The sequence below is a fragment of the Callorhinus ursinus genome, unplaced genomic scaffold (genome assembly GCF_003265705.2).
Source record: "Callorhinus ursinus isolate GAN/ISIS: 27379988/994484 unplaced genomic scaffold, GSC_fseal_2.0 scaffold39, whole genome shotgun sequence".
Classification (NCBI taxonomy): domain Eukaryota; kingdom Metazoa; phylum Chordata; class Mammalia; order Carnivora; family Otariidae; genus Callorhinus; species Callorhinus ursinus.
Window position 1 is genome coordinate 7,484,466 of NW_027397101.1, and position 26,435 is coordinate 7,510,900.

At 37.8% G+C, this 26,435-nt stretch overlaps 1 protein-coding gene across 1 annotated transcript; it reads left to right on the forward strand.

Annotated features, from left to right (window-relative positions):
• The first annotated feature begins 51 nt into the window (after positions 1-51).
• On the forward strand, positions 52-25,960 carry ZNF658 (zinc finger protein 658). Its single transcript, XM_025851684.2, has 6 exons — positions 52-214; positions 2,168-2,266; positions 2,436-2,494; positions 8,366-8,492; positions 8,790-8,885; positions 21,601-25,960. The coding sequence occupies exons 3-6, from the start codon at positions 2,480-2,482 to the stop codon at positions 24,513-24,515; spliced, it is 3,153 nt and encodes a 1,050-aa protein (XP_025707469.1). The 5' UTR covers positions 52-214; positions 2,168-2,266; positions 2,436-2,479; the 3' UTR covers positions 24,516-25,960.
• Positions 25,961-26,435: the final 475 nt, after the last annotated feature.

Genomic DNA, 26,435 nt, shown 5'->3' on the forward strand with positions numbered 1-26,435 from the left:
TTATGCGCCTACCGCGCAGCACTCTGGGAACGGGTTTTGGGGCTCATTCTGCGCAAGTGCACATCCAGCCTTGGCCTGTTTTCCGCCCGCCTTCTGTGGTTGAAAAAGGACACGAACTCGGCTTCTTTGGGTATCTGCGGGAGCAGAGGCTTTGCAGTGGGGGTGAGAGCACTGGGGACACGGCTCCGGGAGGCCTGGGGCCCTGCCAGATCCGGTAGGTTTGTGTGCAGTGTTCCCGGGAATTTCCCAGCGGGTCCTCCCCTCCCCCAGCCCCTGTGTGCTTGCGGCGTCTGCTCCCGCCTGCTTCCGGTGGCGCAAGTGGGGCTGCCTCCCCTATCTGGAGAAGGTGTCCTTTGCGGGCGCCGAGTGAGGGGACTGTGGGCAGTGGCAAGGGAATCCACCTTTATAATGTTTTCGATGAACATGAGGCTACGAACAGTAGCTTGTGGAATTACTCTGAGAAATAAGGTGTCATCTGCAAAGCTTTTTGTCAAGTGCTTGTAATAATGGGTGTGTAAGTTGCTATCACAAGACACTTTGTTTTCTTTGGTATTTCATTTAAGCCTCACAGTTGCCCTTATAATTAGGCCATTTTAAAAAGTGAAAGGAATTTACTGGAGGCCGAATGATACACCCCAGGACACAAGCTGGTAGGTGGGAGAGGTTGGATGTAAATACAAGTAGATTTTACTCCCCACCTCTTGCTCTTCCCAGCATCCTTTTTGCCCCAAACCAAGAGTTGCAACCTTTGAAGCTCTTAGCTGAGTAGCCCGTCCCCAGATTTACAGAGATATGATTGTGAAGTGAATATCGACAGAATCTCATGATGTGGTAATATATATCCTGGGATTTGTGGATTCTTTTTTTTTTTTTTTTTTTGTGGATTCTTTTTAGAGCCCCTGGTCAAGAGACTCTTGAACTTCCCTGCACCATCTAAGCTATCTCCATCCTCAAAGGCACAATCTGAAAATCTAATGCAGTGCGGGCCAATAGAAAGATAATTGAAACCAAATATAATTTAGAGTTTTTCAGTAGCAACAATAAAAAGAAAGAGATTAGTTCTACTGATATGTTTAACTCAGTATATCCAAATTATTAACCACACTTCAGGTGTAGTAGTTGCATGCAGCTAATGGCTACCTTACGGGATAGTACACTTGTAGTGGATTCCAAAGTCCGGTTTAGAGTGTTAAATGGAGGTTTGAGTTACAGTGAATTTGTTTCTCAGGCCCAGATCCCAGCCCCTCTGTAATAAAGTAACTTAAGAACAACTGTCATTTAGAAGAATAGCTCTTCTGACAGATTACTCCCTGGAGCTTCAGAGCAGGGCCAGAAGTTTCAAGAAAGGCACAGGTCCTGACTTGCTCCACCAGAAGCAGTTCTTGATCCCTGTATAGCATGAGTCAGACTTCGTGACTGCACGCAAAAGCCATCACAGACTGTGTGACAGTGGGCACTGGACCAGCTTGCAGAAGGTGGTGAGCAGGGGTTGAGAGGGATGGGTGACTGTCAGGCTGTACAGGAAAAGGCACTTCACTGGGTGGTTGGTAAGGGCATGATGCCCAGGGAAGGTATAACCAGGCAGAACTAATGAAATTCTAAATAGCACCCAGTTTCCTTCATTCCCCCTCATTCTTTCCAGATTCTGAGCTGCCCTCATACCATGTCCATCACAACATGTGGCATCTGGAGTTATGCTGATGCTCCCTCCTTCCTGAGTGTAGGGAATGACGAAAGGATAGTAGAAGAAAAGTTTTCTATATTAGACACTTTTGGAAGCTCAAAATATTGGGCCTGAAATGAATGATTTTTGGAAAGACACCCAGGGCAGAATTAAGAACTTAAGCACAGTGCTGTTTACTTACACAGGTAAGTACTATCGGCATCTTACTAAAATCTGTTTCAGGATTTGCAACCAAGTAAGAACAAAAAGTTAGAAAAAATAGTTCTTGCATAAAGCATCCCATCTTTATTTTGAAGTTTTCTGGGGAAGCTCTAACTCAAGGTGTAAAGACAACACAAATTTGATTAACAATCCCATCTGAGTAGGTTTTTTAAACAACATTAGTTTAAATGAAGGTAGAAGGTTTTACCTTGTATACCTGAATTTGTTTAACCAATATCCTCTTGTTTTATTTTGTGTTTTTTTGTTGTTGTTCTTACTTAGAAGGGGACATAAATTGTTAATTCATCGACTTCTGAGTTTCACAGCAGTGAAAATGCAAGGTTAAGCCTGTGTCACCATATCGCAGATGCATTTGTTCAGGTAATACCTCTGTGTGGTCCTTCTTGTTCCCTTTCAAGAATGTCAAAAGGATATTTTTCTATAGGGAAACCTTTTTTCCAGCTGATGTTATGAAATTTTTAGGTAAATAAAAATAGTTGTAAGGCAGACCAGGTTTCTCATGATGCTATTTCTCCTTCCTCTTTCCCAGCTGAACCTTTTCATTTCTTCACATTCTTCAAGGAGCTGCAGAAAATGAACATAGTGCAGGTAATCTCTATTTTTAATAATCTGTTTTATAGTGGATTTTATAAGTCTATTAACATGAAAAAGTAGAAATAGAAATGGATCAGATGCATTCAGAGATGGAAATACAGATGAGTAGCAGAGCAAAGATGGCATGTGGATATGAAATTGGAGCTCCGAATTTATTTCTGAGTTTTGGGAGCCATATCAGAGTGTCAGACAAACTGTACTGCTTTAAAGGTTGGGGTTGGTGAGAAGATTAAGCAAACTGATACCTCATAGAATGTTAAAACTTTTTTTTTAAGATTTTATTTATTTGAGAGAAAGACTGCATGCGCATGAGCAGGGGGGAGGGGCAGAGGGAGAGAGAGAGAAGCAGACTCCCTGATGAGCAGGGAGCCCGATGCGGGACTCGATCCCAGGACCCTGGGATCATGACCTGAGCTGAAGGCAAGAAGAGACTTAACCGACTGAGCCAGCCACTCAGGTGCCCAGAATGTTAAAATATTTGAAGATAAAAAAGATCTTTATTTTTCGACTAGGTGATTTAGTTAACAACTTTTCAGTAATTACTCTAAAATAATATAGAACATTATCTCTACTTGTTCTTCAATAAAAGTAGAAGATGTAATGCTAAATGTGAACTTGGTCCCTTCCGTTTTCCAGAAACTCAAACACAGGGGTTGAATTAGACATTCTTTTCTGTTGAATCAGCTGAATTAAAATTACTTTCCATAAATATTTTGAGTACCCAAGATAGTCAGGTTGCTCAGCAGTTTAAAATTGTGTTCTCTTTGAAACGTTTCAACACTTTCTATCCACACTTGAAACCTCTGCATGATGCTTTGGTTTCTCTCCCCACTCGCCTGTCATATCTGGTGACCAGAGACTTGATTTATAATCAAATCCATTGGATCTTGTCTAATTCTTTCCTTACTTGAATTTTCTATAGCATTTGCCTCTACTGCCTCTGTCCTTCTGGAAAGTTTCTTTGTTACTGTCCATGACACCCTCCACTGGCCCCATCTATACAGTGCTGATAATCTTTTTGGAGTCATCTTCTTTCCCTGTCCTTTCACGTGGCTCATTCCCAGTTTCTGACCATGGCCCTTTTAATCTGCTCTATTAATCTTACAATGGTTTCATTCTCTCTCTCTCTCTCTCTCTCTCTCTCTCTCTCTTAGCTTTATTGAGATTCAGTTCACATACCATGCCATTCACCCATTTAAGTCTGGAATTCAGTGATGTTTTAGTATACTCACAGATTGGTACAAATATCACCACAGTCAATTTTAGAACAGTTTCATCATCTTAAAACGCAACTCTTCATTTTATCCCCTTCGTCTGCTCATTTCCCCCAAACCCCAAGCAACCACTAATCCATTTTCTGTCTGTATAGATTTGCTGAACCACTCCCTGTATTATTCCTTGTAGGGCAGTTCTGCCTGTGACAAATTTTGTTTTTGTTTATCTGGGAAGGTTTTAATTTTTCTATTTTTGCTGGATATATAATTCTTGGTTGACAACTTTTTTCTTTCAGCCCTTACTTGTCATATATCATTTCACTGCCTTCTGTCCTCCAGGGTTTCTGATTAGTAATCTGCTTTTAATACTATTGTACATGATGAGTCACTTCTTTCTTGCTGCTTTCAATATTGTCTCTTTGTCTTTATTGCTTGATACTATCCCATATTTCATTTTTTGTCATTATTTTTCTTTCTGCTTTCTCACAGTATGTAATTTCAGTGTCCAGTCTGTTCATTCTTTCATCTCCTCAAATCTGCTATACAATCCCTCTGGTGAAATTTTGTTTTAGTTATTATAGTTTTCAACTCTTGAGTTTCTATATAATTTCAATTTGTTAAAATTTCTATTTCTTTATTGATATTCTTGATTTAGTAAAATATCTTTCTTTTATTTTCCTTTAGTCCTGGACATTGTTTTTTTCTAGGTATTTGACCATATTTAATATGGCTGATTTAAGGTTATTGTCTAGTAAGTTCAATGTTTGCTTCTTTAGGAGGAGTTTCTATTGATTATACCTTTTCTGCCTATGAGCCTTACTTTCTTGTTTCTTTCCTTGTTTACTAAACTTTTTTCTTGAAAATAGGACATTTTAAGTAGAAGAATGTGCCAATTCTAGAAATCGGAATTTTCTCCTTTCCATTGGGGTCATTGTTGAAATTTATTTGTTCAGTGACTTTTTAAAAAATTCTGTAGAGCCTGTGTTTCTTTCATCTGAGGCAGTTGAAGTATCTGCAGAAATTTCTTTAAATGCCTAGACCCAGTAAGTCTCCCAGTCTTTGCTAAGGGGCTCTGGGCATTTCAGGGAATTCTTCAAACAGACAGATGGTTTATAACTCTGCATTAGCTTAGACTTTTTTCTAATGCCAAACCTCAAGGTCACCTAGAGGTGACAGCTCAGGGCTTTCTCACATCTTTCCTGAGTATGCTCACAGCCTTAGGCATACGCACAGCCCTTTGCAAGTTTGCGGCCTCCTTGATTCTCAGGAATATATCAGAGGTTTTCAGAAACATTTACGGACATCTCATTGTCCAACTTTTCCTTTCAGACTTCTTGGTTAAGCCATTGTTTGTCTCACCTGTTATCTACCACCTCAGGTAGCCATTAAGTTAAACAAATGCCAAAAAAAAAAGTTAAAGAAATGCCTTTAATTGTTGATAAATGATGAGTGAGGTTAAGGCTTTTCACACTGAGCTGTGAGTTAGCTCAAATAAAGGCATCCTTATGAGTGGGGTCTTTCAGGAAACTACCAAACTGGCCAAATGAGTTTTCTATGAATGAGGTTTCAGTGGATCTCCAGCCGAGTTCTGCTCTTGTGGTTGCCGCTGGTTGCAAACCATTGGTTGTGAAACTATTGCAGAGTTGGGAAGGAAAGGATATAAGTTATAAAAGGTCACAGTATCACCATTCTACTATGATTAAGCTGTTTTGTTTTTTTAATGTTTTGAAGATAGCCTTTGTTAATTTTTATAATTTTTGCTAGTTTTTTAAAAAAATGTATTAATTGAGAAAGCAAGAGACTGTGAGTGGGGGGAGAGGCAGAGGGGGAGAGAGAGAGAGAGAGAGAGAGAATTTCATGCAGACTCTCTGTTGAGCATGGAGCCTGACATGGGACTTGATCCCACAACCCCGAGATCATGACCTGAGCCAAAATCAAGAGTTGGATGCTTAACCAACTGAGCTACCCAGGCGCCTCAGTTTTTGCCAGTTTTTCCTAGTTTTTATGAAGGAGAGAATTTTTTGGATCCTTACTTAACCATTTTTATTTATGTCACTTGTTAGCTTATTTTTTTTAATCCACAGGATCTAATTAAGTCAGATATTAAAGAGATTCACAAAAATGAAAGCAGTGCCACTTTTCTCACTAATGTTTTCGCTTTGGAGAATATAATTACCTTTTTTTTTTCTTTTTTAGATTAAATTTTGAGAGGTATTCCTGTTCTTTTATTTATTTGTTTCAGTTACCAGCTCCTACTACTGAGTTTCACATGCAGGAGGTACTCACTTAGGAACGTTGAAGATATAAGTGAACAAATAATTGGATACATAACACTGAGGGGGGAAAAAAGAAACTTGTCTCTGTCCCATTATCTCTTAGTTTTCTTCCCTTTCTTTTCTACTTTTAATTGTGATAAGAACACTTAACATGAGATCTACCCTTAGCACATTTTTATGTGTATGATACTCTATTGTTAACTATAGGGATGGTGTTGTACAGCAGATCTCTGGAACTTGATGATTTTGCATAACTGAAATTTTATGTCTGTTGAACAGCAACTCCCCAGTGCCTCCTCCTCCCAGCCCATTTGAAGTGTTTTGTTGTGGAAATTTTCCCTTTTCTCATTTTCCAAGATTCTACCTTTTCCAGACTCTTTTTTTTATTATTAATTTTATTTTATTATGTTAGTCACCATACAGTACATCATTAGTTTCTGATGTAGTGTTCCATGATTCATTGTTTGCGTATAACACCATCGCATGCGTGCTGCATGCGATATGTGCCCTCCTTAATACCATCACCAGGATAACCCATCCCCCCACCCCCTCCCCTCTAGAACCCTCAGTTTGTTTCTCAGAGTCCATAGTCTCTCATGGTTCGTCTCCCCCTCCTATTTCCCCCCCTTCATTTTTCCCTTCCTGCTATCTTCTTTTTTTTTTTTAACATATAATGTATTTTTTGTTTCAGGGGTACAGATCTATAATTCATCGGTCTTACACAATTCACAGCACTCGCCGTAGCACATATCCTCCCCAATGTCCATCACCAGCCACCCCATCCCTCCCACCCCCCACCACTCCAGCAACCCTCAGTTTGTTTCCTGAGATTAAGAGTCTCTTATGGTTCGTCTCTCTCTCCGGTTTCATCTTGTTTCATTTTTTCCTCCCTTCTCCTACGAGCCTCTGTCTTGTTTCTCAAATTCCTCATATCATGAGATAATACGATACTTTCTCTGATTGACTTACTTTGGTTAGCATAATACCCTCCAGTTCCATCCACGTCGTTGCAAATGGCAAGATTTCATTCCTTTTGATGGCTGTATAATATTCCACTGTGTATATACACCACATCTTCTTTATCCATTCATCTGTTGATGGACATCTTGGCTCTTTCCATAGTTTGGCTATCGTGGACATTGCTGCTATAAACATCGGGGTGCACATACCCCTTCGGATCACTACATTTGTATCTTTGGGGTAAATACCCAGTAGTGCAATTGTTGGGTCATAGGGTAGCTCTGTTTTCAACTTTTTGAGGAACCTCCGTACTGTTTTCCAGAGTAGCTGCACCAGGTTGCATTCCCACCAACGGTAGGGAGGGTTCCCCTTTCTCCGCATCCTCGCCAACATCCTTTCCTGACTCATTACTTTTTGGAAAGCTTTTTCTTTGGCTTTTTGGCCTATGCTTTTTCTGCCAGCCTCTTTACTATTCATGCTTCCCTAAATGCTATTTGGTATTTTTCTTTCCTTAGTCCCATATAGGATGTATAGCATATAGCTCACATTGCTGATTGCCTCTTAAAATTTTAGTTACCACCTAAATAGCTAATAACTCCTAAATGCTTGTCTTCATCCTCACACCTCTCTTCTATATTCTAAAATCATGTGTGTATTAGTTTAAGGGATAGTTCCACCTTTATGTTCACAGACCCTTCAGGAGCAACATGAACAGATCTGTCTCACTAAAACTTCTGACACTTTTTTTCCTTTTGTTTCCTAAATGTCAGTGTTTGGCACCAACATTCCAAAAGCTGCTCGTTTAGTTAGCCTGGGCGGTTGTGCAAGAAAGTAATGATCAGATTGGTTGCTGCTGCTACACCCTGAGATTATGTCCCTGTCCTTATATTCATTGCTGTTACTTCAGCATAAATAATCACTTATACTGGTCTCTATGATTCCAAATCCTTGGTAAGTTGTTCTTTGCTCTTCATGAGCTCTAGATTTATATATTTTTATATAGGTATTTATACATGAGTTTGATCTTGTAAAATATCTCCACAGCTTGCATGTATGTATCTTCTCTGTCTCCCTCTATTTACAATGACGATGTCTAAGGAGGGGATGAACATCTTAGAATTCTCTAGAATGCCCACAGTACCTTGGGATGAAGAGGAAGAGCTGTAGGAAACCTCTTCACATTGAATTTTTTTAACCTAAAAAAATCTATAATTCACAAATAGATATAAATGAATTATAGTAAGTTAAAAACCTTCTTATCTGAGCAACTCCACAGCTACAGACAAAATTAGGTCAGAAATAGGTGTCTTTGATAACCATGTCTTTTAGAGCTTAAAAGTAAACAGGAAAAGTGGTAATTCTCAAAGATATGTGTCACATAATTCTGAATCTTTGAACGAAATGTGTTGTTACAGGGATCCATGTCATTCGAAGATGTGATTGTCAAATTTACTCAGGATGAATGGCAGTACATGAGCCCTGCTCAAAGGACCCTGTACCGAGATGTGATGCTAGAGAACTACAGCCACCTCATTTCAGTGGGTAAGCAGACCTTATTATGTATCCTCGTCTAAATTAAATTTCCTTCTTTTTAAAAGTTGTCAAAACACGTGGACTCCTTGTAGAGATTAATATTGTACTGGCTTTTGAGTGAGAGGTCTAAGGTACCTGAAGCCTTTAGGAAGCAGACAAAATGTTTGTGTTGTTACTTTCCCATGGGATACTTCAAATGAGCACGTTTATTTTGCTGCTCTTGTTGCTGTATCTTGCTCCACCTTTGGAAGCCAAAAAGTGCATGGATCCGGTATATGTATATACCTTCAATTGTCATGTTTACAGGGTATTGCACCGCCAAACCTGAGATGATCTTCAAGTTGGAGCAAGGAGAAGAGCCCTGGTCCTTAGAGGAAGAATTCCTAAACCAGAGATACCCCGGTGGGTGAGCACTGACAGAAGGAAACACTTGGGATAGTTAAACTTTTAGGGGAATACCTTTGAAAGTTTTGTTTGGCTGGTTGGTTGGTTGTTTTACCCTTTTAAACAGCTCTGTTGAAATACTATTTACATATCGTACAATCCACCCATTTAAAGGGTACAATTTAGTGGCTTTTCACATATTCACAGATATGTGTAAATATCACCACAGTTCATTTTCACTACCTCAGAAAGAAACCTCATACCCTCTAGTTAAAATTACCCCCTATCCTCCTGTCCGCTACAGCCCAGCGATCACTAATCTACTTTCTGTCTTGATAGATGTGCCTATTGCAGACAATTCATGTAAATGCAGTCACACATTATATGGTCTTTTATGATTGGTTTCTTTCACATAGGATTATAAGATTCATGTGTATCAGTACTTCATCCTTTGTATGGAAAATAATGTCTCATTGTATGTATTTGCCACATTTGTTTGTCCATTCTTCATTCAGTTGACGTTTAGGATTCTACCTTTTGGCTATTGAATAATGCTGATAGAAACATTGATTTCCAAGTTTTTGCATGGATTTTTTTTTTTTTTGACATAACGCTTTTTTTCCTCTTACCGAGTTACACTTGATTCTAATTGCTGGGTTATGTGGTAACTGTTTCAAGAATTTCCAGACTATTTTCCACAGTGCCTGCCTATTTTTCATTCCTAATGACAGCATATGAGGGTTCTAATTTTTCCACATCTTTACCAACACTTGTTATTATCTGACTTTTTTATTCTAGCCATCCTAGTAGTTGTAAAGTGGTATATCATTGAAGTTTTGATGTGCATTTCTGTACTAGGCATTTGGCCTGCCATGATAAATACCATAGTCTGGGTGGCCTAAACAGCAGAAATTTATTTCTTATAGTTCTGGAAGCTGAAAGCCCAATATCAAGGTGCCAACATGATTAATTTCTGGTGAAGCTTCTTTCTGGCTTGCAGATGACTGCCTTCTGACTGTGCCCTCTTATGGCCTTTTCTCTGTGCTTTCATGGAGAGAGAACTGTGATGTCCCTTTCTATTCTTTCAAAGATACCAAGCCTATAAGAATTTGAGGCCCACCCTTATGAACTCATTTACCCTTAATTTCCCCAAAGGCCTTACCACCAAATATAGTTACACTGAGGGTCAGGGCTTCAACATACGAATTTGGGGGGAGATATAATTCAGTCCATAACAGTTTACTTGGTCACTAGTGATGTCAGGCATTTTTTCATATGCTTATTGGTATTTTTGTGTAAACTGTTAAATTCAGGAACTTCAAAAATTATAGTTTCAGTATAATTCTTAGAGCAAAAGAGTAAAATCACCCTAAGTGTGTTTACTGGAGTTTTTGTTGTGAAGCTATTCAACCAGACAGCAGAATTTTTAGATTAAGCATATTTCCCAGTCATTAGATGTAAATGATTTGATCGTATTGGTTGGCTAAAAAAGATACCCCAAAATAAGTATGTTTGAAAGATTGCAATAAAAAAATAGTAATGTTATTAAGTAAAAAACAAAATAATTTAGAGTTTCATGTTATTCAGGCTTGAATTTAGGCAATAGATGCAGTAACTTAGGGGTGCCTGGATGGCTCATTGAAATGTGTCTGCCTTCAACTCAGGTCATCCTCTCAGGGTCCTGGGATTGAACCCCGTGCCAGGATCTCTAATCAGTGGGAGCCTGTTTCTCCCTCTCCCTCTGCCCCACACCTCGCTCGTGCTCTCTCACTCTCTCAAATAAAATATAAATAAATAAATAAATAAATAAATAAATAAATAAATGCATTAATTTAAAAGAAGGCCCTCTTTTTAAGAGCACAGGTTAAAGTAAACCCTTAAGCATTTGAATGACTGCACCAAACAGTATCATACTAGCTATCATAAAACACAAAATAATGGGGTTCTAAGAAGTTAAAATTCAGCAGGATTAGGAGATAATGTACCTCATCTGATTAAAGTAAAGATACTATGAACATTAAATAAGTATGCCTATATGGGATGTAAATGATATTTATATTAGAGTGAACCAGGGGCGCCTGGGTGGCTCAGTCAGTTAAGCATCTGCCTCTGGCTTAGGTCATGATCTTAGGGTCCTGGGATGGAGCTCTGTGTTGGGCTCCCTGCTCAGTGGCGAGTGTCCTTCTCCTCCCTCTGCCCCTCCCCCGTGCTCCTTCTCTCCCTCTGTCTCTTGCAAATAAATAAAATCTTAAAAAAAAAGTGAACCATATATATGTATTTGTATCCTGAGATCAAAGAACAAGCCTTTTCATGTATTGCATGGAGCACTGGGTGTTATACACAAACAATGAGTCATGGAACTCTACATCAAAAACTAATGTACTGTATGGTGACATAACATAAAAAGAAAAAAGGAGAAGCCTTTCAGATTCCCATAGATTAATCATAAGATAGTGAAAAATAATGTTAATCTAGAAAGAAAACCAGTAAGTCCAACAAATTAGAATTGCATAAATATTCTCAACATATTTTGATAAATCAAGAAATTAATGAGTACACAAAAAATTCTTAAGATGGATATTTTAAAAATTATCTCTTTTAAACAACGTATAAAAAAGGATATCAAGTCCGAAATTGTGTGACATTTATAAAATAAATGTGCATATTATAAACCTTAGGGTATAGTAGATTAGTGAACAGAGGTAAATTGGTAGTCTAGTAATAAATTAAGCAAGAACAATAACAAAAATATACTAACACAAGCAGAATTTAAAAGTGGTAATAAACTGGAAGACTGAGAAATTATAGAATGTTTCTTAGAATAAAAAAACAGTAAAATGGATGAAATTTTAGCTAACCCTAACAAAGACAAAAGAAGCACTTATATAATACAAAATTATAAATATTTAATGCAGTGTCAAAGAAAATCTCATTTATACGAGTGTTGTGGTAGGATTTGCTCTATTACATATGTAAAGCTCTGAGAGGTAAGTAGTATGGAACTGGAAGTGGGATAGTTTAATAAATTAGTGAAACAGAAAAGAAAGCTCAAAGGGAAAAAAAACATATACTTCATATATAATTGGTCTTTTTTTTAGGATTTTATTTATTTATTTGACAGAGAGAGACACAGCGAGAGAAGGAACACAAGCAGGGGGAGTGGGAGAGGCAGAAGCAGGCTTCCCACGGAGCAGGGAGCCCGATGCGGGGCTCGATCCCAGGACCCTGGGATCATGACCTGAGCCGAAGGCAGATGCTTAACGACTGAGTCACCCAGGCGCCCCATAGATAATTGGTCTTGATAGATGGCACTAGCCCCACAAAACAGTGGAGAAAGAATCCCAAAGTAACCTTATTGATCTAAACGAAAAATGGGATTCGGGTGGCTTAAAGGCCTGATTTTTCTCAAAGCAAAACTAGAGCTATTCTATGGGATAATAAAGAGAATGTGTTTGTGACTCTGCTTGGGGAAGGAATAAGATATAAAAGTATTAACCAGGTGAAAGTTGGAATAAATGTATTCTATTTTACTCTCCACTAATTGCAACTAAATGTATACATGTGTGTGTATCTATACATATATCTATATATATGTATATCTGTGTGTATATCTATCAATATACATATGGTAAATATATATAGAATAAATGTAATATTCTGAAAGATTACACAGCAATGAAGGTGAGCTAGGGACTGTGGCACCTGATGAAATACAGGGTGGTTAGTGTTAGGAGAAGGCTGGTGGGGACCCTGACATCTCACCGCTCCTCACTGTTAATGTGGTAGCCTACTCCAACTCCCAAAGATGTCAGTGGAGGTTTAGGGGGGAACATGGACTTCTGTCCATACTTGGCAGTAGTGAAGCTGCATTCCACTTCTTTTGTTGGCATGATTTCAGAGGAGGTTGGCTAAAATTGAATGTAAAAATTCAGTTTATGAATTTTCTCATAAAGATCATGCATTTGTTGTTCTGTCTAGAAATATCCAAACTCAGAGTAAGACAGATTTATTCATATGCTTTCTTCTAGAAATTTTTAAATTTCACATTTTACATTTTGTAATTCATTTGGTGTTAGTTCTCATACACAGGATGGGATATGTGTCAAGTTTAAATTTTTGAAAAGGAGAGTCCAGTAATTCTAACACCATTAATTGAAAAGATTATCCTTTCTCTACTGAGTAGCATTTCCATTGTTCTTAGAAGATGGATAAATGTATATTTTGTATATGGTACATAAGTTTATGTGTGTGTGTGTATTTGTACTTACATTCTGTATATTTAACACTGTATGTGGTATCTGTATTTTTTATTCATCTACATATCCATCCTTATGTCAATACCACATTAACTTTATTATTCTAGGTTCTTAATTAGACCTTGAAATCAGTTAATGTGAGTCCACCAGCGTTCTTTATAAATTTTAAAATGAGCTTTTTAAAATTTTTTTAAATTTTATTTTGTTATGTTAATCACCATACATTACATCATTAGTTTTTGATGTAGTGTTCCATGATTCATTGTTTGCATATAACACCCAGTGCTCCATTCAAAACATGCCCTCTTTAATGCCCATCACCAGGCTAACCAATCAAGTCCAAAATTGTGTGACATTTATAAAATAAATGTGCATATTATAAACCTTAGGGTATAGTAGATTAGTGAACAGAGGTAAATTGGTAGTCTACTAATAAATTAAGCAAGAACAATAACAAAAATATACTAACAAAAATATACTCCCCTCTAGAACCCGCAGTTTGTTTCTCAGAGTCCATAGTCTCTCATGGTTCATCTCCCCCTCTGCTTCCCCCCCTTCATTTTTCCCTTCCTACTATCTTCTTTATTTTTTAACATATAATGTATGATTTGTTTCAGAGGTACAGATCTGTGATTCAACAGTACTACACAGTTCACAGCGCTCACCATAGCACATACCCTCCCCAGTGTCCCAGCCACCCCATCCCTCCCACCCCCCACCACTCCAGCAACACTCAGTTTGTTTCCTGAGATTAAGACTTCTTCATATCAGTGAGATCATATGATACATGTCTTTCTCTGATTGATTTATTTATCGCTCGGCATGATACCCTCTAGTTCCATTCACATCATTGCAAACAGCAAGATTCCATTCCTTTTGATGGCTGCATAATATTCCATTGTATGTATATATACATATAGGTATGTACACACACACACACACACACACACACACCACATCTTTATCCATTCATCTGTCGATGGACATCTTGGTTCTTTCCATAGTTTGGCTATCGTGGACATTGCTGCTTTAAACATTGGGGTGCACATACCCCTTTGGATCCCTACATTTGTATCTTTGGGGTAAATACCCAATAGTGCAATTGCTGGGTCGTATGGTAGCTCTATTTTCAACTTCTTGAAGAGCCTCCATACTGTTTTCCAGAGTGGCTGTACCAGCTTGCATTCCCACCAACAGTGTAGGAGGGTTCCCCTTTCTCTGCATCCCCTCCAACATCTGTCATTTCCTGACTTGTTAATTTTAGCCATTCTGACTGGTGTGAGGTGGTATCTCACTGAGGTTTTGATTTCGATTTCCCTGATGCCGAGAGATGTTCAGCACTTTTTCATATGTCTGTTGGCCATTTGGATATCTTCTTTGGAAAAATGTCTTTTCATGTCTTCTGCCCATTTCTTGATTGGATTATTTGTTCTTTGGGTGTTGAGTTTGGTATGTTCTTTAGAGATTTTGGATACTAGCCCTTTAGAGATTTTGGATACTAGCCCTTTATCTGATATGTCATTTGCAAATACCTACTTCCATTCTGTTGGTTGTCTTTTGGTTTTGTTGACTGTTTCTTTTGCTGTGCAAAAGCTTTTTATCTTGATGAAGTCCCAATAGTTCATTTTTGCCCTTGCTTCCCTTACCTTTGGCATTGTTTCTAGGAAGAAGTTGCTGCGGCTGAGGTCGAAGAGGTTGCTGCCTTGTGTTTTTTAGGATTTTGATGGACTCCTGTCTCACATTTAGGTCTTTAACCATTTTGAGTCTATTTTTGTGTGTGGTGTAAGGAAATGGTCCAGTTTCATTCTTCTGCATGTGGCTGTCCAATTTTCCCAACACCATTTGTTGAAGAGACTGTCTTTTTTCCGTTGGACATTCTTTCCTCCTTTGTCGATGATTAGTTGACCATAGAGCTGAGGGTCCGTTTCTGGGCTCTCTATTCTGTTCCATTGATCTATGTGTCTGTTTTTCTGCCAGTACCATACTGTCTTGATGATGACAGCTTTGTAATGGAGCTTGAAATCCAGAATTGTGATGCCACCAGCTTTGCTTTTCTTTTTCAACATTCCTCTGGCTATTCAGGGTCTTTTCTGGTTCCATACAGATTTTAGGATTATTTGTTCCATTTCTTTGAAAAAAGTGGATGGTTTTTTGATGGGGATTGCATTGAATGTGTAGATTGCTCTAGGTAGCATTGACATCTTTACAATGTTTGTTCTTCCAATCCATGAGCATGGAACGTTTTTGCATTTCTTTGTGTCTCCCTCAATTTCTTTCCTGAGTATTTTATAGTTTTCCGAGTACAGATTCTTTGCCTCTTTGGTTAGATTTATTCCTAGGTATCTTATGATTTTGGGTGCAATTGTAAATGGGATCGACTCCTTAATTTGTCTCACTTTTGTCTTGTTGTTGGTGTATAGGAATGCCACTGATTTCTGTGCATTGATTTTATATCCTGCCACTTTACTGAATTCCTGTATGAGTTCTAGCAGTTTTGGGGTGGAGAGGCTTTTGGGTTTTCCACATAAAGTATCATATCATCTGCAAAGAGTGAGAGTTTGACTTCTTCGCCAATTTGGTTGCCTTTGATTTCTTTTTGTTGTCTGATTGCTGTGGCTAGGACTTCTAATACTATGTTGAATAGCAGTGGTGATAGTGGACATCCCTGCTGTGTTCCTGACCTTAGCGGGGAGGCTCTCGGTTTTTCCCCATTGAGAATGATATTCACTGTGCGTTTTTCATAGATGGCTTTTATGATATCGAGGTATATACCCTCTGTCCCTAACTCTGAAGAGTTTTGATCAAGAAAGGATGCTGTCCTTTGTCAGAAGTTTTTTCTGCATCTATTGAGAGGATCATATGGTTCTTGTTCTTTCTTTTATTAATGTATCACACTGATTTGCGGATGTTGAACCAACCTTGCAGCCCAGGGATAAATCCCACTTGGTCGTGGTGTGAATAATCCTTTTAATGTACCGTTGGAGCCTATTGGCTAGTATTTTGGTGAGAATTTTGGCATCCATGTTCATCAGGGATATTGGTCTGTAATTTCCATTTTTGATGGGGTCTTTGGTTTGGGGATCAGGGTAATGGTGGCCTCATTAAACGAGTTTGGAAGTTTTCCTTCCATTTCTATTTTCTGGAACAGTTTCAGAAGAATAGGTATTAATTCTTCTTGAAATGTTTGTAGAATTCCTTTGGGAAGCCATTTGGCCCTGGGCCCTTGTTTGTTGGGAGATTTTTTATTACTTTTTCAATTTCTTTAGTGGTTATAAGTTTATTCAGGTTTTCTATTTCTTCCTGGTTCAGTTTTGGTAGCTGATACATCTCTAAGAATGCATCCATTTATTCCAGATTATCCAATTTGCTGGCATATAGTTGCTCATAATATGTTCTTATAGTTGTTTGTATTTCTTTGGTGTTGGTTTTGATCTCTCCTCTTTCATTCATGATTTTATTTATTTGGATCCTTTCTCTTTTGTTTTGATAAGTCAGGCCAGGAGTTTATCAATCTTATTAATTCTTTCAAAGAACCAGCTCCTAGTTTCGTGGATCTGTTGTACTGTTCTTTTGGTTTCTATTTCATCGATTTGTGCTCTGATCTTTATTATTTCTCTTCCCCTGCTGGGTTTAGGCTTTATTTGCTGTTCTTTCTCCAGCTCCTTTAGGTGTAAGGTTAGGTTGTGTATTTGAGACCTTTCTTGTTTCTTGAGAAAGGCTTGTATTGCTATATACTTTGTTCTTAGGACCACCTTTGCTGCATCCCAAAGATTTTGAACAGTTGTGTTTTCATTTTTGATGGTTTCCATGAATTTTTAAAATTCTTCTCTAATTTCCTGGTTGACCCATTCATTCTTTAGTAGGATGCTCTTTAGCCTCCACGTATTTGAGTTCTTTCCGACTTACCTCTTGTGACTGAGTTCTAGTTTCAAAGCACTGTGGTCTGAAAATATGCAGGGAATGATGGTACCAATCTTTTGGTACCAGTTGAGTCCTGATTTGTGATATATTCTGGAGAATGTTCGATGGCACTAGAGAAGAATGTGTATTCTGTTGCTTTGGGATGGAATGTTCTGAATATATCTGTGAAGTCCATTTGGTCCAGTGTGTCATTTAAAGTCTTTATTTCCTTGTTGATCTTTTGCTTAGATGATCTGTTCATTTTAGTGAGGGGGGTGTTAAAGTCCCCTTACTATTATTGTATTGTTGTCAGTGTGTTTCTTTGCTCTTGTTATTAATTGGTTTTTATAATTGGCTGCTCCCATGTTAGGGGCATAGATATTTACAATTGTTAGATCTTGTTGGATAGATCCTTTAAGTAGGATATAGTGTCCTTCCTTATCTCTTATTACAGTCTTTGGTTTAAAATCTAATTTGTCTGATATAAGGACTGCCACCCCAGCTTTCTTTTGATGTCCATTAGCATGGTAAATGGTTTTCCACACCCTCACTTTCAATCTGGAGGTTTCTTTGGGTCTAAAGTGAGTCTCTTGCAGACAGGATATCGATGGGTCTTGTTTTTTTATCCAGTCTGATACCCTGTGACTTTTGATTGGGGCGTTTAGCCCATTTACATTCAGGGTAACTATTGAAAGGTATGAATTTAGTGCCTATTGTAAGGTGACTCTTACTGTATATTGTCTGTGTTCCTTTCTGATCTATGTTACTTTTAGGCTCTCTCTTTGCTTAGAGGACCCCTTTCAATATTTCTTGTAGGGCTGGTTTTGTGTTTGCAAATTCCTTTAGTTTTTGTTTGTCCTGGAAGCTTTTTATCTCTCCTTCTATTTTCAGTGACAGCCTAGCTGGATATAGTATTCTGGGCTGCATATTTTTCTCATTTAGTGCTCTGAATATATCATGCCAGTCCTTTCTGGCCTGCCAGGTCTCTGTGGATAGTTCTGTTGCCAGTCTAATGTTTCTACCATTGTTGGTTACAGATCTTTTGTCCCGAGCTGCTTTCAGGATTTTCTCTTTGTCTCTGAGACTCGTAAGTTTTACTATTAGATGTTGCGGTGTTGACCTATTTTTATTGATTTTGTGGGGATTCTCTGTACCTCCTGGATTTTGATGCCTGTTTCCTTCCCCAAATTAGGGAAGTTCTCTGCTATAATTTCCTCCAGTATACCTTCTGCCTCTCTCTCTCTTTCTTCTTCTGCTACCCCAATTATTCTAATATTGTTTCATCTAATGGTATCACTTATCTCTCAAATTCTGCCCTCGTGATCCAGTAGTTGTTTATCTCTCTTTTTCTCAGCTTCTTTATTTTCCATCATTTGGTCTTCTATATCACTAATTCTCTCTTCTGGCTTACTTATCCTAGCAGTTAGAACCTCCATTTTTTATTGCACCTCATTAATAGCCTTTTTGATTTCGACTTCATTAGATTTTAGTTTTTTTATTTCTCCAGAAAGGGTTCTCTAATATCTTCCATGCTTTTTTCAAGCCCAGCTAGTATCTTTATAATCGTCATTCTGAACTCCAGTTCCGAAATCTTACTAATGTCCATATTGATTAGGTCCGTGGCAGTCGTACTGTCTCTTGTTCTTTTTTTTGAAGTGACTTTTTCCATCTTGTCATTTTGTCCAGAGGAGAATAGATGAATGAGAGAACAAAATGCTAACAGGGTAACAACGACCCCAGAAAAATACACGCTGAGCAAATCAGAAGAGACCTTCCAGAAAGTGATCGCTTTTCTGTTCAGAGAGTTGCTGCTATTCTTTTCTTTGATCTCTTCTTGAGTTCATAGATGTTCAGAATGGCTTGATCCCTGTCTAACTGAATTCTTGGGACCGGATGAAATTTAGGTCTCCTACTCCTCTGCCATCTTGCTCCTCCTCTAAAATGAGCTTTTTGATAGTTATATAAAGTATGGCAGCTTTTCAGCTGGGATTGTATTGAATCTATAGATCAAATTAAAGAGGTTTAACGTCTTAAAATCCAATCCATAAAGAAATGCCATCTTTTATTTATGTTTTCTTTGATTCCTTTTATCAGTAGTTTTTGGAGTATAGATACCAGGTATTTTTGGTTTTGTTTTTAGCATCATGGTAAATTATATTCTTTGATTTAAAATTCTAGTGATAATTGTTTGTATATGATTGGCTTTTGTATATCAGCTTTGTATTTTGCCCTTGCTGAAAACACTAGTTAAGGAGCTTTTCTGAAGCTCTTTCTGTGGTTCTCTCTGTAGATTTTGTATCTTTTATTTCTATTCTTGCTGTACTGCATTGGTGGGAACTTCTGGCAGTCTGGAATAGAAAGTGCTGAGGCTAGATACCTGTATTTTCCAATCTTAGGGTTTAAGTATTTAGTCTCTTAAGTATGATCATAGCTATAGGCTTTTTGTAGATTTCCTTTACAGTAGGTTAATGGGTGGATTTAGAATTTTGTGAAATAGTCTTTGCCTTAAATTATTTGATTGTGTGGTTTTAATATTTCAGATAATTAATATGATGGGTTACATTCACTTTTAAATATCTCAGCAGTTTGTATTTTTGGGATGAATTTCCCTTGATCTTGATATATCATTTCTTTTCTATATTGCTTTGGGGTTTTTGTTTTTGTTTTTTTGATGCTTTTTTTTTTGGAATTTTTACATTTATGTCGTGAGGGATAGTGGTCTGTAGGTTTCTTGTATTTTCTAGAAGAGATTATGTAACATTGGAATTCTCTTTTTTTTAAACCTTTGGCAGAATTCACTAGTTACTGCCTTCTAATACTGAAGCTGCTTCTTGGTTCTACGTCTTTGTTGACCACATATTCAATTTCTTAAATAGATACTGATCTATCCAAGTTATGTCTTCTTGAGTGAATTTGGTAGTGTGTGTTTTGTTTTTTTTTAGTGAAACTCGTCCATTTCACTTAAATTGTCAAATTTATGGGCACAGAGTTTCCCCTAATACTCTTTTATTATCTTTTTAGTGTCTGTTGTATCAGGATTTATGTCTTCTCTTGCATTTTTTCTTATATTACTTTGTGTCTTTTTTCCTCTTTGGGTTAAATCATTTAAAAAAAAATCTTCAGTGAACTAAGCTTTGGCTTGATTGATGTTTCTCTGCTTTCCATTTTCAATTTTATTGTCTTCTTTAGTCTTTATTTTCTTTCTTTTGCTTTCTTTAGATTTAATTTTTTCTGTTTGTCAAGTTTGTTAAAGTGGAGCTGGGTAACTGGAGTCTTTTCTAATATAAAAAATTTTAAGCTATAAATTTATCTCTGAGCACTACTTTAGCTCCATCCCAGAAATTTCTGTATGTTCTAAACATTATTGTTTTCATTCAATTCTAACTATCTTAATTTCCTATGAAATTTTCTCTTTGACCAGTGGGTTAATTAGAAGTATATTAATTTACAAATATTTTGTGTTTCTCCAGGTGACTTTGCATTACTGATTTCTAGTATAATTTCTTGATGGCCTGAGATTATACTTTGATTTCTGTTTTTTTTATATTTGTGAAAATTTTTCTTGCAGTGTAGAATGCAGTCTGCTGTGATGAATATTTCCTATGCATTTGAGAATAATGTAAATTAAACTGTTTTTTAAATGTACTGTGTTCTTGGGTTTTGAGAGCATGGTTATTACAAATGCTGTTTCATCCTTCTAGCTGAAATATTGTAGTATTCCTGCCTCTTTTCCCTTCTTTTCTTCCCCTACCTGCTGTGTTGCCATAAGTGCCCTAAAACAGATTTATTGCTTTTGCTATTGCAGATTCCATAGAATAGATAAGAATGTGGTTCCAGGAAGAATTTTGGTAGTGGTTGCTGTTACCATCCCTGAATGTCCTGTGAATAGAACTTTCTTAGGATTCTTCATGATCTCTCTAGTGAGCTCTTCGTTTTCGGTCATGGAAAGAAGTTTTCTAAGAGTGTCCAGTCCTTTATACCTGTGGCAGTGGAACTTTCATTCTCTGTTAAACCTATTTTTGTTTGGCTTGAGCAGGGTGGGTATCGTCAAAAAGATTTTCTGTTTTCTTAAACCACCTTTTTTTCAGACCTTTGGCTAGAAGGAACAGGCTTTTCCTGTAGCTCTTTTTGTTACGTATATTGTTGACTTGGATTGCGGGCTTTTCCAGCACTCCAGTGCCCCATATAAGATATATGCGAAGCAGAAAGAACAATCTTGGAATCCTCTGCTATGTCATTTCTTGAGTTCCAAAGTCCACCTTCCATTTTGTAGCATCTTACTTACTCTTGATTTATTGATTTATTGATTGTCCAGGGATTTGTTAATTGTAAGAGGGAGGACTTAGGAAGAAAGGCGCTAGCTACTCAGTCCTGGCCAGCACTGAAAATAATACCTGTTTTCTTTAAACAACACGGATGAGGAAAAAGTGTATCTGTCTTTTCTTTATGTGTATGAATTACTGATATTTGGAAATGTGACCTGTAACAGGCTACAATACATAACAAACATATGGCTGTAAGTTCCTCTCCATAAGAAATATAAGATATAAAGATGTTTTCAATTTTTCTCATTTTAGGATATTTCAGTGTTGATATTCTCATTGAAGGGAACCCGGAAAAACAAGTGAAACCTCTGTGGCAAGTAATATTCACTGATAACAAAACACTGAGTAAAGAAGGGCAGAAAGTTTTAGAAAAACCATTTACTCTGGATATAATTCCAAATTCTTTTGGAAAAATGCCCTGTAAATGTGACTCATGTAGAATGAATTTGCCAGTTGTTTCTGAATTAATTATTTGTGATAGAAACTATTCAAGAAAGAAGGCTGATTACATGAATGTATGCAAAAAGTTGCAGCTTGATATTAAACATGAGAAAACTCATACTGGAGAGAAATCTTATGGTTATAAGAAAAACATGAAACCTCTCAATAATAGGAAAGATCATCAGAAATTTCAAAGCCTGGAGCAGTCTTTTGAATGTAATGAATTTAGGAAAGTTTTACATGATAAGACTCACTGTGTTATAGGAGAGGAATCCTATAAGGATGATGAATTTAGGAAAAACTGTGATAAAGCAACTTTATTTAACTGTGTGAGAACTGGCACAAGAGAGAAATGCTTTGATCTTAATGAATGTGGGAAATCCTGTGACAAAACCACCACTGTGAAATATGATAAAGTTCATCTGGCTATAACAAACTCTGAATATAATGAAAATGGGAATAACTTCAGCAGGCTCTTACCTCTCACTCATTCTCAGAGAACTTTTAAAGAACAGGGTGCTTTTGCAAGCAATAAATGTGAAGAAAAGTTGAGCCAGAGCTCAACCCATTTAGTACAAAAAACACAAATTAGAGATGAATTTTGTGCATATAATGGATGTATAAATGCCTTCTATCAGAAATTAGACCTTATAGTATGTCAGAGAACTCACACAGAAGAGGAACTCTACCAGTGTGATAAATATGAGAGGTCCTTCCATCAAAACTCAGCCCTCAGTGTACATCAGCAAAGTGAAACTGGAGAGAAGTCATTTGAATGTAATGAATGCAGGAAATCCTTTTACCAGAAAGCACAACTCATTCATCATCTGAGGACCCGCTCAGAGGAGGAACCTGAGAAATGTGAGGAATGTGGGGAATCTTTTTATTCAAGTTCACACCCTACTCATTATCCTGGAACTGATATGAGGGTCAGTCTCTGTGAATGTAATAAATGTGGGAAAACTTTCTGTCAAAAGTCAAACATCCATGAAAATCTGACAATTCACACAAAGGATTATGATAACAGTGGATGTGGGAAATCTTACAAGAAGTCTGCTCTCATAGTACACCAGAGAACACACACAGGAATGAAACTCTGTCAAAGTAACATATATGGGAAAACATTCTCCAAGATGGGACATCTCAAAGAACATCAGAGAATTCACACAGAGGAGAAATCCTACAAATGTATTGAATGTGGGAAAACTTTCTCTAAGACATCACATCTCAGAGCACATCAGAGAATTCACACAGGCGAAAAACCTTACAAATGTATTGAATGTGGGAAAACTTTCTCTCACAAGACACACCTTAGTGCACATCAGAGAGTCCATACTGGGGAGAAACCCTATGAATGTAACAGATGTGGGAAAACTTTTGCTGATAATTCAACCCTCAGAGCACATCAGAGAATTCACACAGGGGAGAAACCCTATGAATGTAATGAATGTGGGAGGTCCTTTGCCCATATATCTGTTCTCAGAGCACATCAGAGAATTCATACAGGTGAGAAACCCTATGAATGTAATGACTGTGGGAGATCTTTTGCCCATAATTCAGCCCTTAGAGCACATCAGAGAATTCACACAGGGGAGAAACCCTATGAGTGTAGTGACTGTGAAAAAACTTTTGCCCATAATTCAGCTCTCAGAGTACATCAGAGAATTCATACAGGGGAGAAACCATATGCATGTAATGAATGTATGAAAACATTTGCCCATAATTCAGCTCTCAGAGCACATCAGAGAATTCATACAGGGGAGAAACTCTATGAATGTAATGAATGTAGGAAAACTTTTTCACAGAAGACACATCTCAGTACACATCAGAGAATTCACACAGGGGAGAAACCTTATGAATGTAGCGAGTGTGGGAAAACCTTCTCTCAGAAATCATACCTCAGTGGACATGAGAGAATTCATAAAGGGGAAAAACCTTATAAATGTAATGAATGTGGGAAAACATTTGTCTATAAGGCAGCCCTCATAGTCCATCAAAGAATTCACACAGGAGAGAAACCCTATGAGTGTAATGAATGTGGGAAAACTTTCTCCCAAAGAACACACCTCTGTGCACATCAGAGAATCCACACAGGGGAGAAACCTTATGAATGCAAAGAATGTGGGAAAACTTTTGCTGATAATTCAGCCCTCAGGGCACATCAGAGAATTCATACAGGGGAGAAACCCTATGAGTGTAATGAATGTGGGAAAACTTTCTCCAAGACATCACACCTCCGGGCACATCTGAGGACTCAAACAGGGGAGAAACCCTATGAATGTAATGAATGTGGGAAAACTTTCTCCCAGAAGTCATATGTTATTGCACATCAGAGAATTCACACAGGGGAGAAACCCTATGAATGTAATATATGCGGGAAACCTTTTGCCCATAATTCAACCCTCAGAGTACATCAGAGAACTCACACAGGTGTAAAATCCTATGAATGTAATGAATGTGGGAAGACTTTCTCCCAGAAGTCACACCTTAGTGCACACCAGAGAATTCACACAGGGGAGAAACCTTATGAGTGTAATGAATGTGGGAAAGCTTTTGCACAAAATTCAACTCTCAGAGTACACCAGAGAATTCACACAGGAGAGAAACCCTATGAATGTAATGAATGCAGGAAAACTTTTATCCGTAAGGCAGCGCTTAGAGTACATCACACCAGAATGCACACCAGAGAGAAAACCCTTGCATGTGGTGAATTGGGGAAGTCCTGAAGGGACTCATACCTTAATTGATAATACACAGTAAAAAAAGCTCATGTCACAGACTGGCAGATTGTTTCCCTTAAACATTTCCTTGTCCACTAGGCACATGGTTTGTCTAATTTCCCAGTCTTTCATTTGAGTGATACTGGTCATGGAATATGACACTATAACATTTAAGCTAAGTCTAGCTTTCAAAAATCACCGTACATTCTTTCTGTCCTATGTTATGTTGGAATAGAGATATTGCCAGGGCAGACTTGGCATGTGTATTAAACATGGAAGAACACAAGGTGAAGGAAGCCAAAATCTGAATAACTGTGTGAAACAGTTCTCCACTAACAGATCTTCACAAGTTGACTTAAAAAAACTACTCTGTTGAGCTCTTAAAGATTCTGTTCTGTTTGTTAAATGCACATAGGTAATTCTGTTGCAATGGGACAAAACCCTATGAATATCATGTCAGAAGACCTATAAAATTCAGCCTGTCATTGTACATCAGAGACTTCACGTGAGGAAGAAAACTGTCAACATCTTGACTTGATCAGAAGCTTTCATTAAAAATTAGAGCAATCTCAGGGAAAAACACAAAAGCCTTTACTACATATTTAATAGCCGATAAGATTTGACCAAAATCTTATATTTTGATAAATGATATTTTTTAACAACTATGGAAAGTTTGCTCCAGGTAATTTTTTTTTCCTGAGGAAATGTATGTTTCAGAATTGAAGATAAAATCTTCACCTAGAACTGATGTACCTAAATTTGTGCTTTATATGTAACATCAAATTTTATAGAAAATATATAATAAAATATTCTATACACAAACTCACCATAGAATGTGAAGTTTTAAAGATGGAAGGATTATTTGAATTCTGTGGACAATACCAATAAATGTTCGTGGCTAGTCTCTGAGCTATGTGGTACATCTATATCAGTTTATGTAACAGAATTCATTACTGCTGAGGAGTTCTAGTAGAAGGCAGCAGGCAAACCTGGTCTGGAACCTGTCCACTTTCCTTTTTTCAGTTAGTTTATGTTCTGTTGGCTTCCCTCAGCTTGATGCTGTTGATGCTGTGAAATTTTGGCCTGCCTGCTGTATCTGCCTGGTAGTGTGGTCCTGTTTTTCTAGGATACTGGAAATCCATAAGATTTCCTAAGTTTCCTTGTGTGTGTGTATGTATCTGTGTATGGGTAGGTGGGCTGGATGATTCTTACATGTTTTTTGGCCTTCATTATATCCCACTAGTGGTTTATTTTGTACTGTGAATTATAAAGGACATCATAGCCTCACTCCTCTAGTATGCATATAGCCTACGCATCTTGTGTAGGATCTTTTTCCATCCTCATAATGTGTGTTCACATTATGCAGCATTGCAAACCATTGTTATTTTTATCCTGCTTGGACAGCAGGTTTTGGAATTGGAATGAAAAAGGCTACTTTCATATTATAAGTACCACATTAGTATTAAAAAGCAGACTTTTTTTTTAAGATTTTCTTTATTTGACAGGGAGACACAGTGAGAGAGGGAACACAAGCGGGGGGAGTGGGAGAAGGAGAGGCAGGCTTCCCGCGGAGCAGGGAGCCCGATGTGGGGCTCGATCCCAGGACCCTGGGACCATGACCTGAGCCGAAGGCAGACGCTTAATGACTGAGCCACCCAGGCTCCCCCAGACTAACTTTTGAGGGAACAATTTAGTGTTGTATAGTTTTAGCCAAGAAAATATTGGTTAGTCTGTCATCATTTGAGGCTACATGGTTTGGTCAGCACAGAGAAGAAAGTAAATGCCGTCCTCGTTTTTTAAAAACCTGAACCACAAAATTTCTCTCAACCATGGGCACATTGCTTTCTGCAAGTGTGATCTGGTAGATCGAGCATGAGGGCGGTAAGTCAGTTGATTCCCTGAGTAAGTTTTCTATTCCCAATCCCC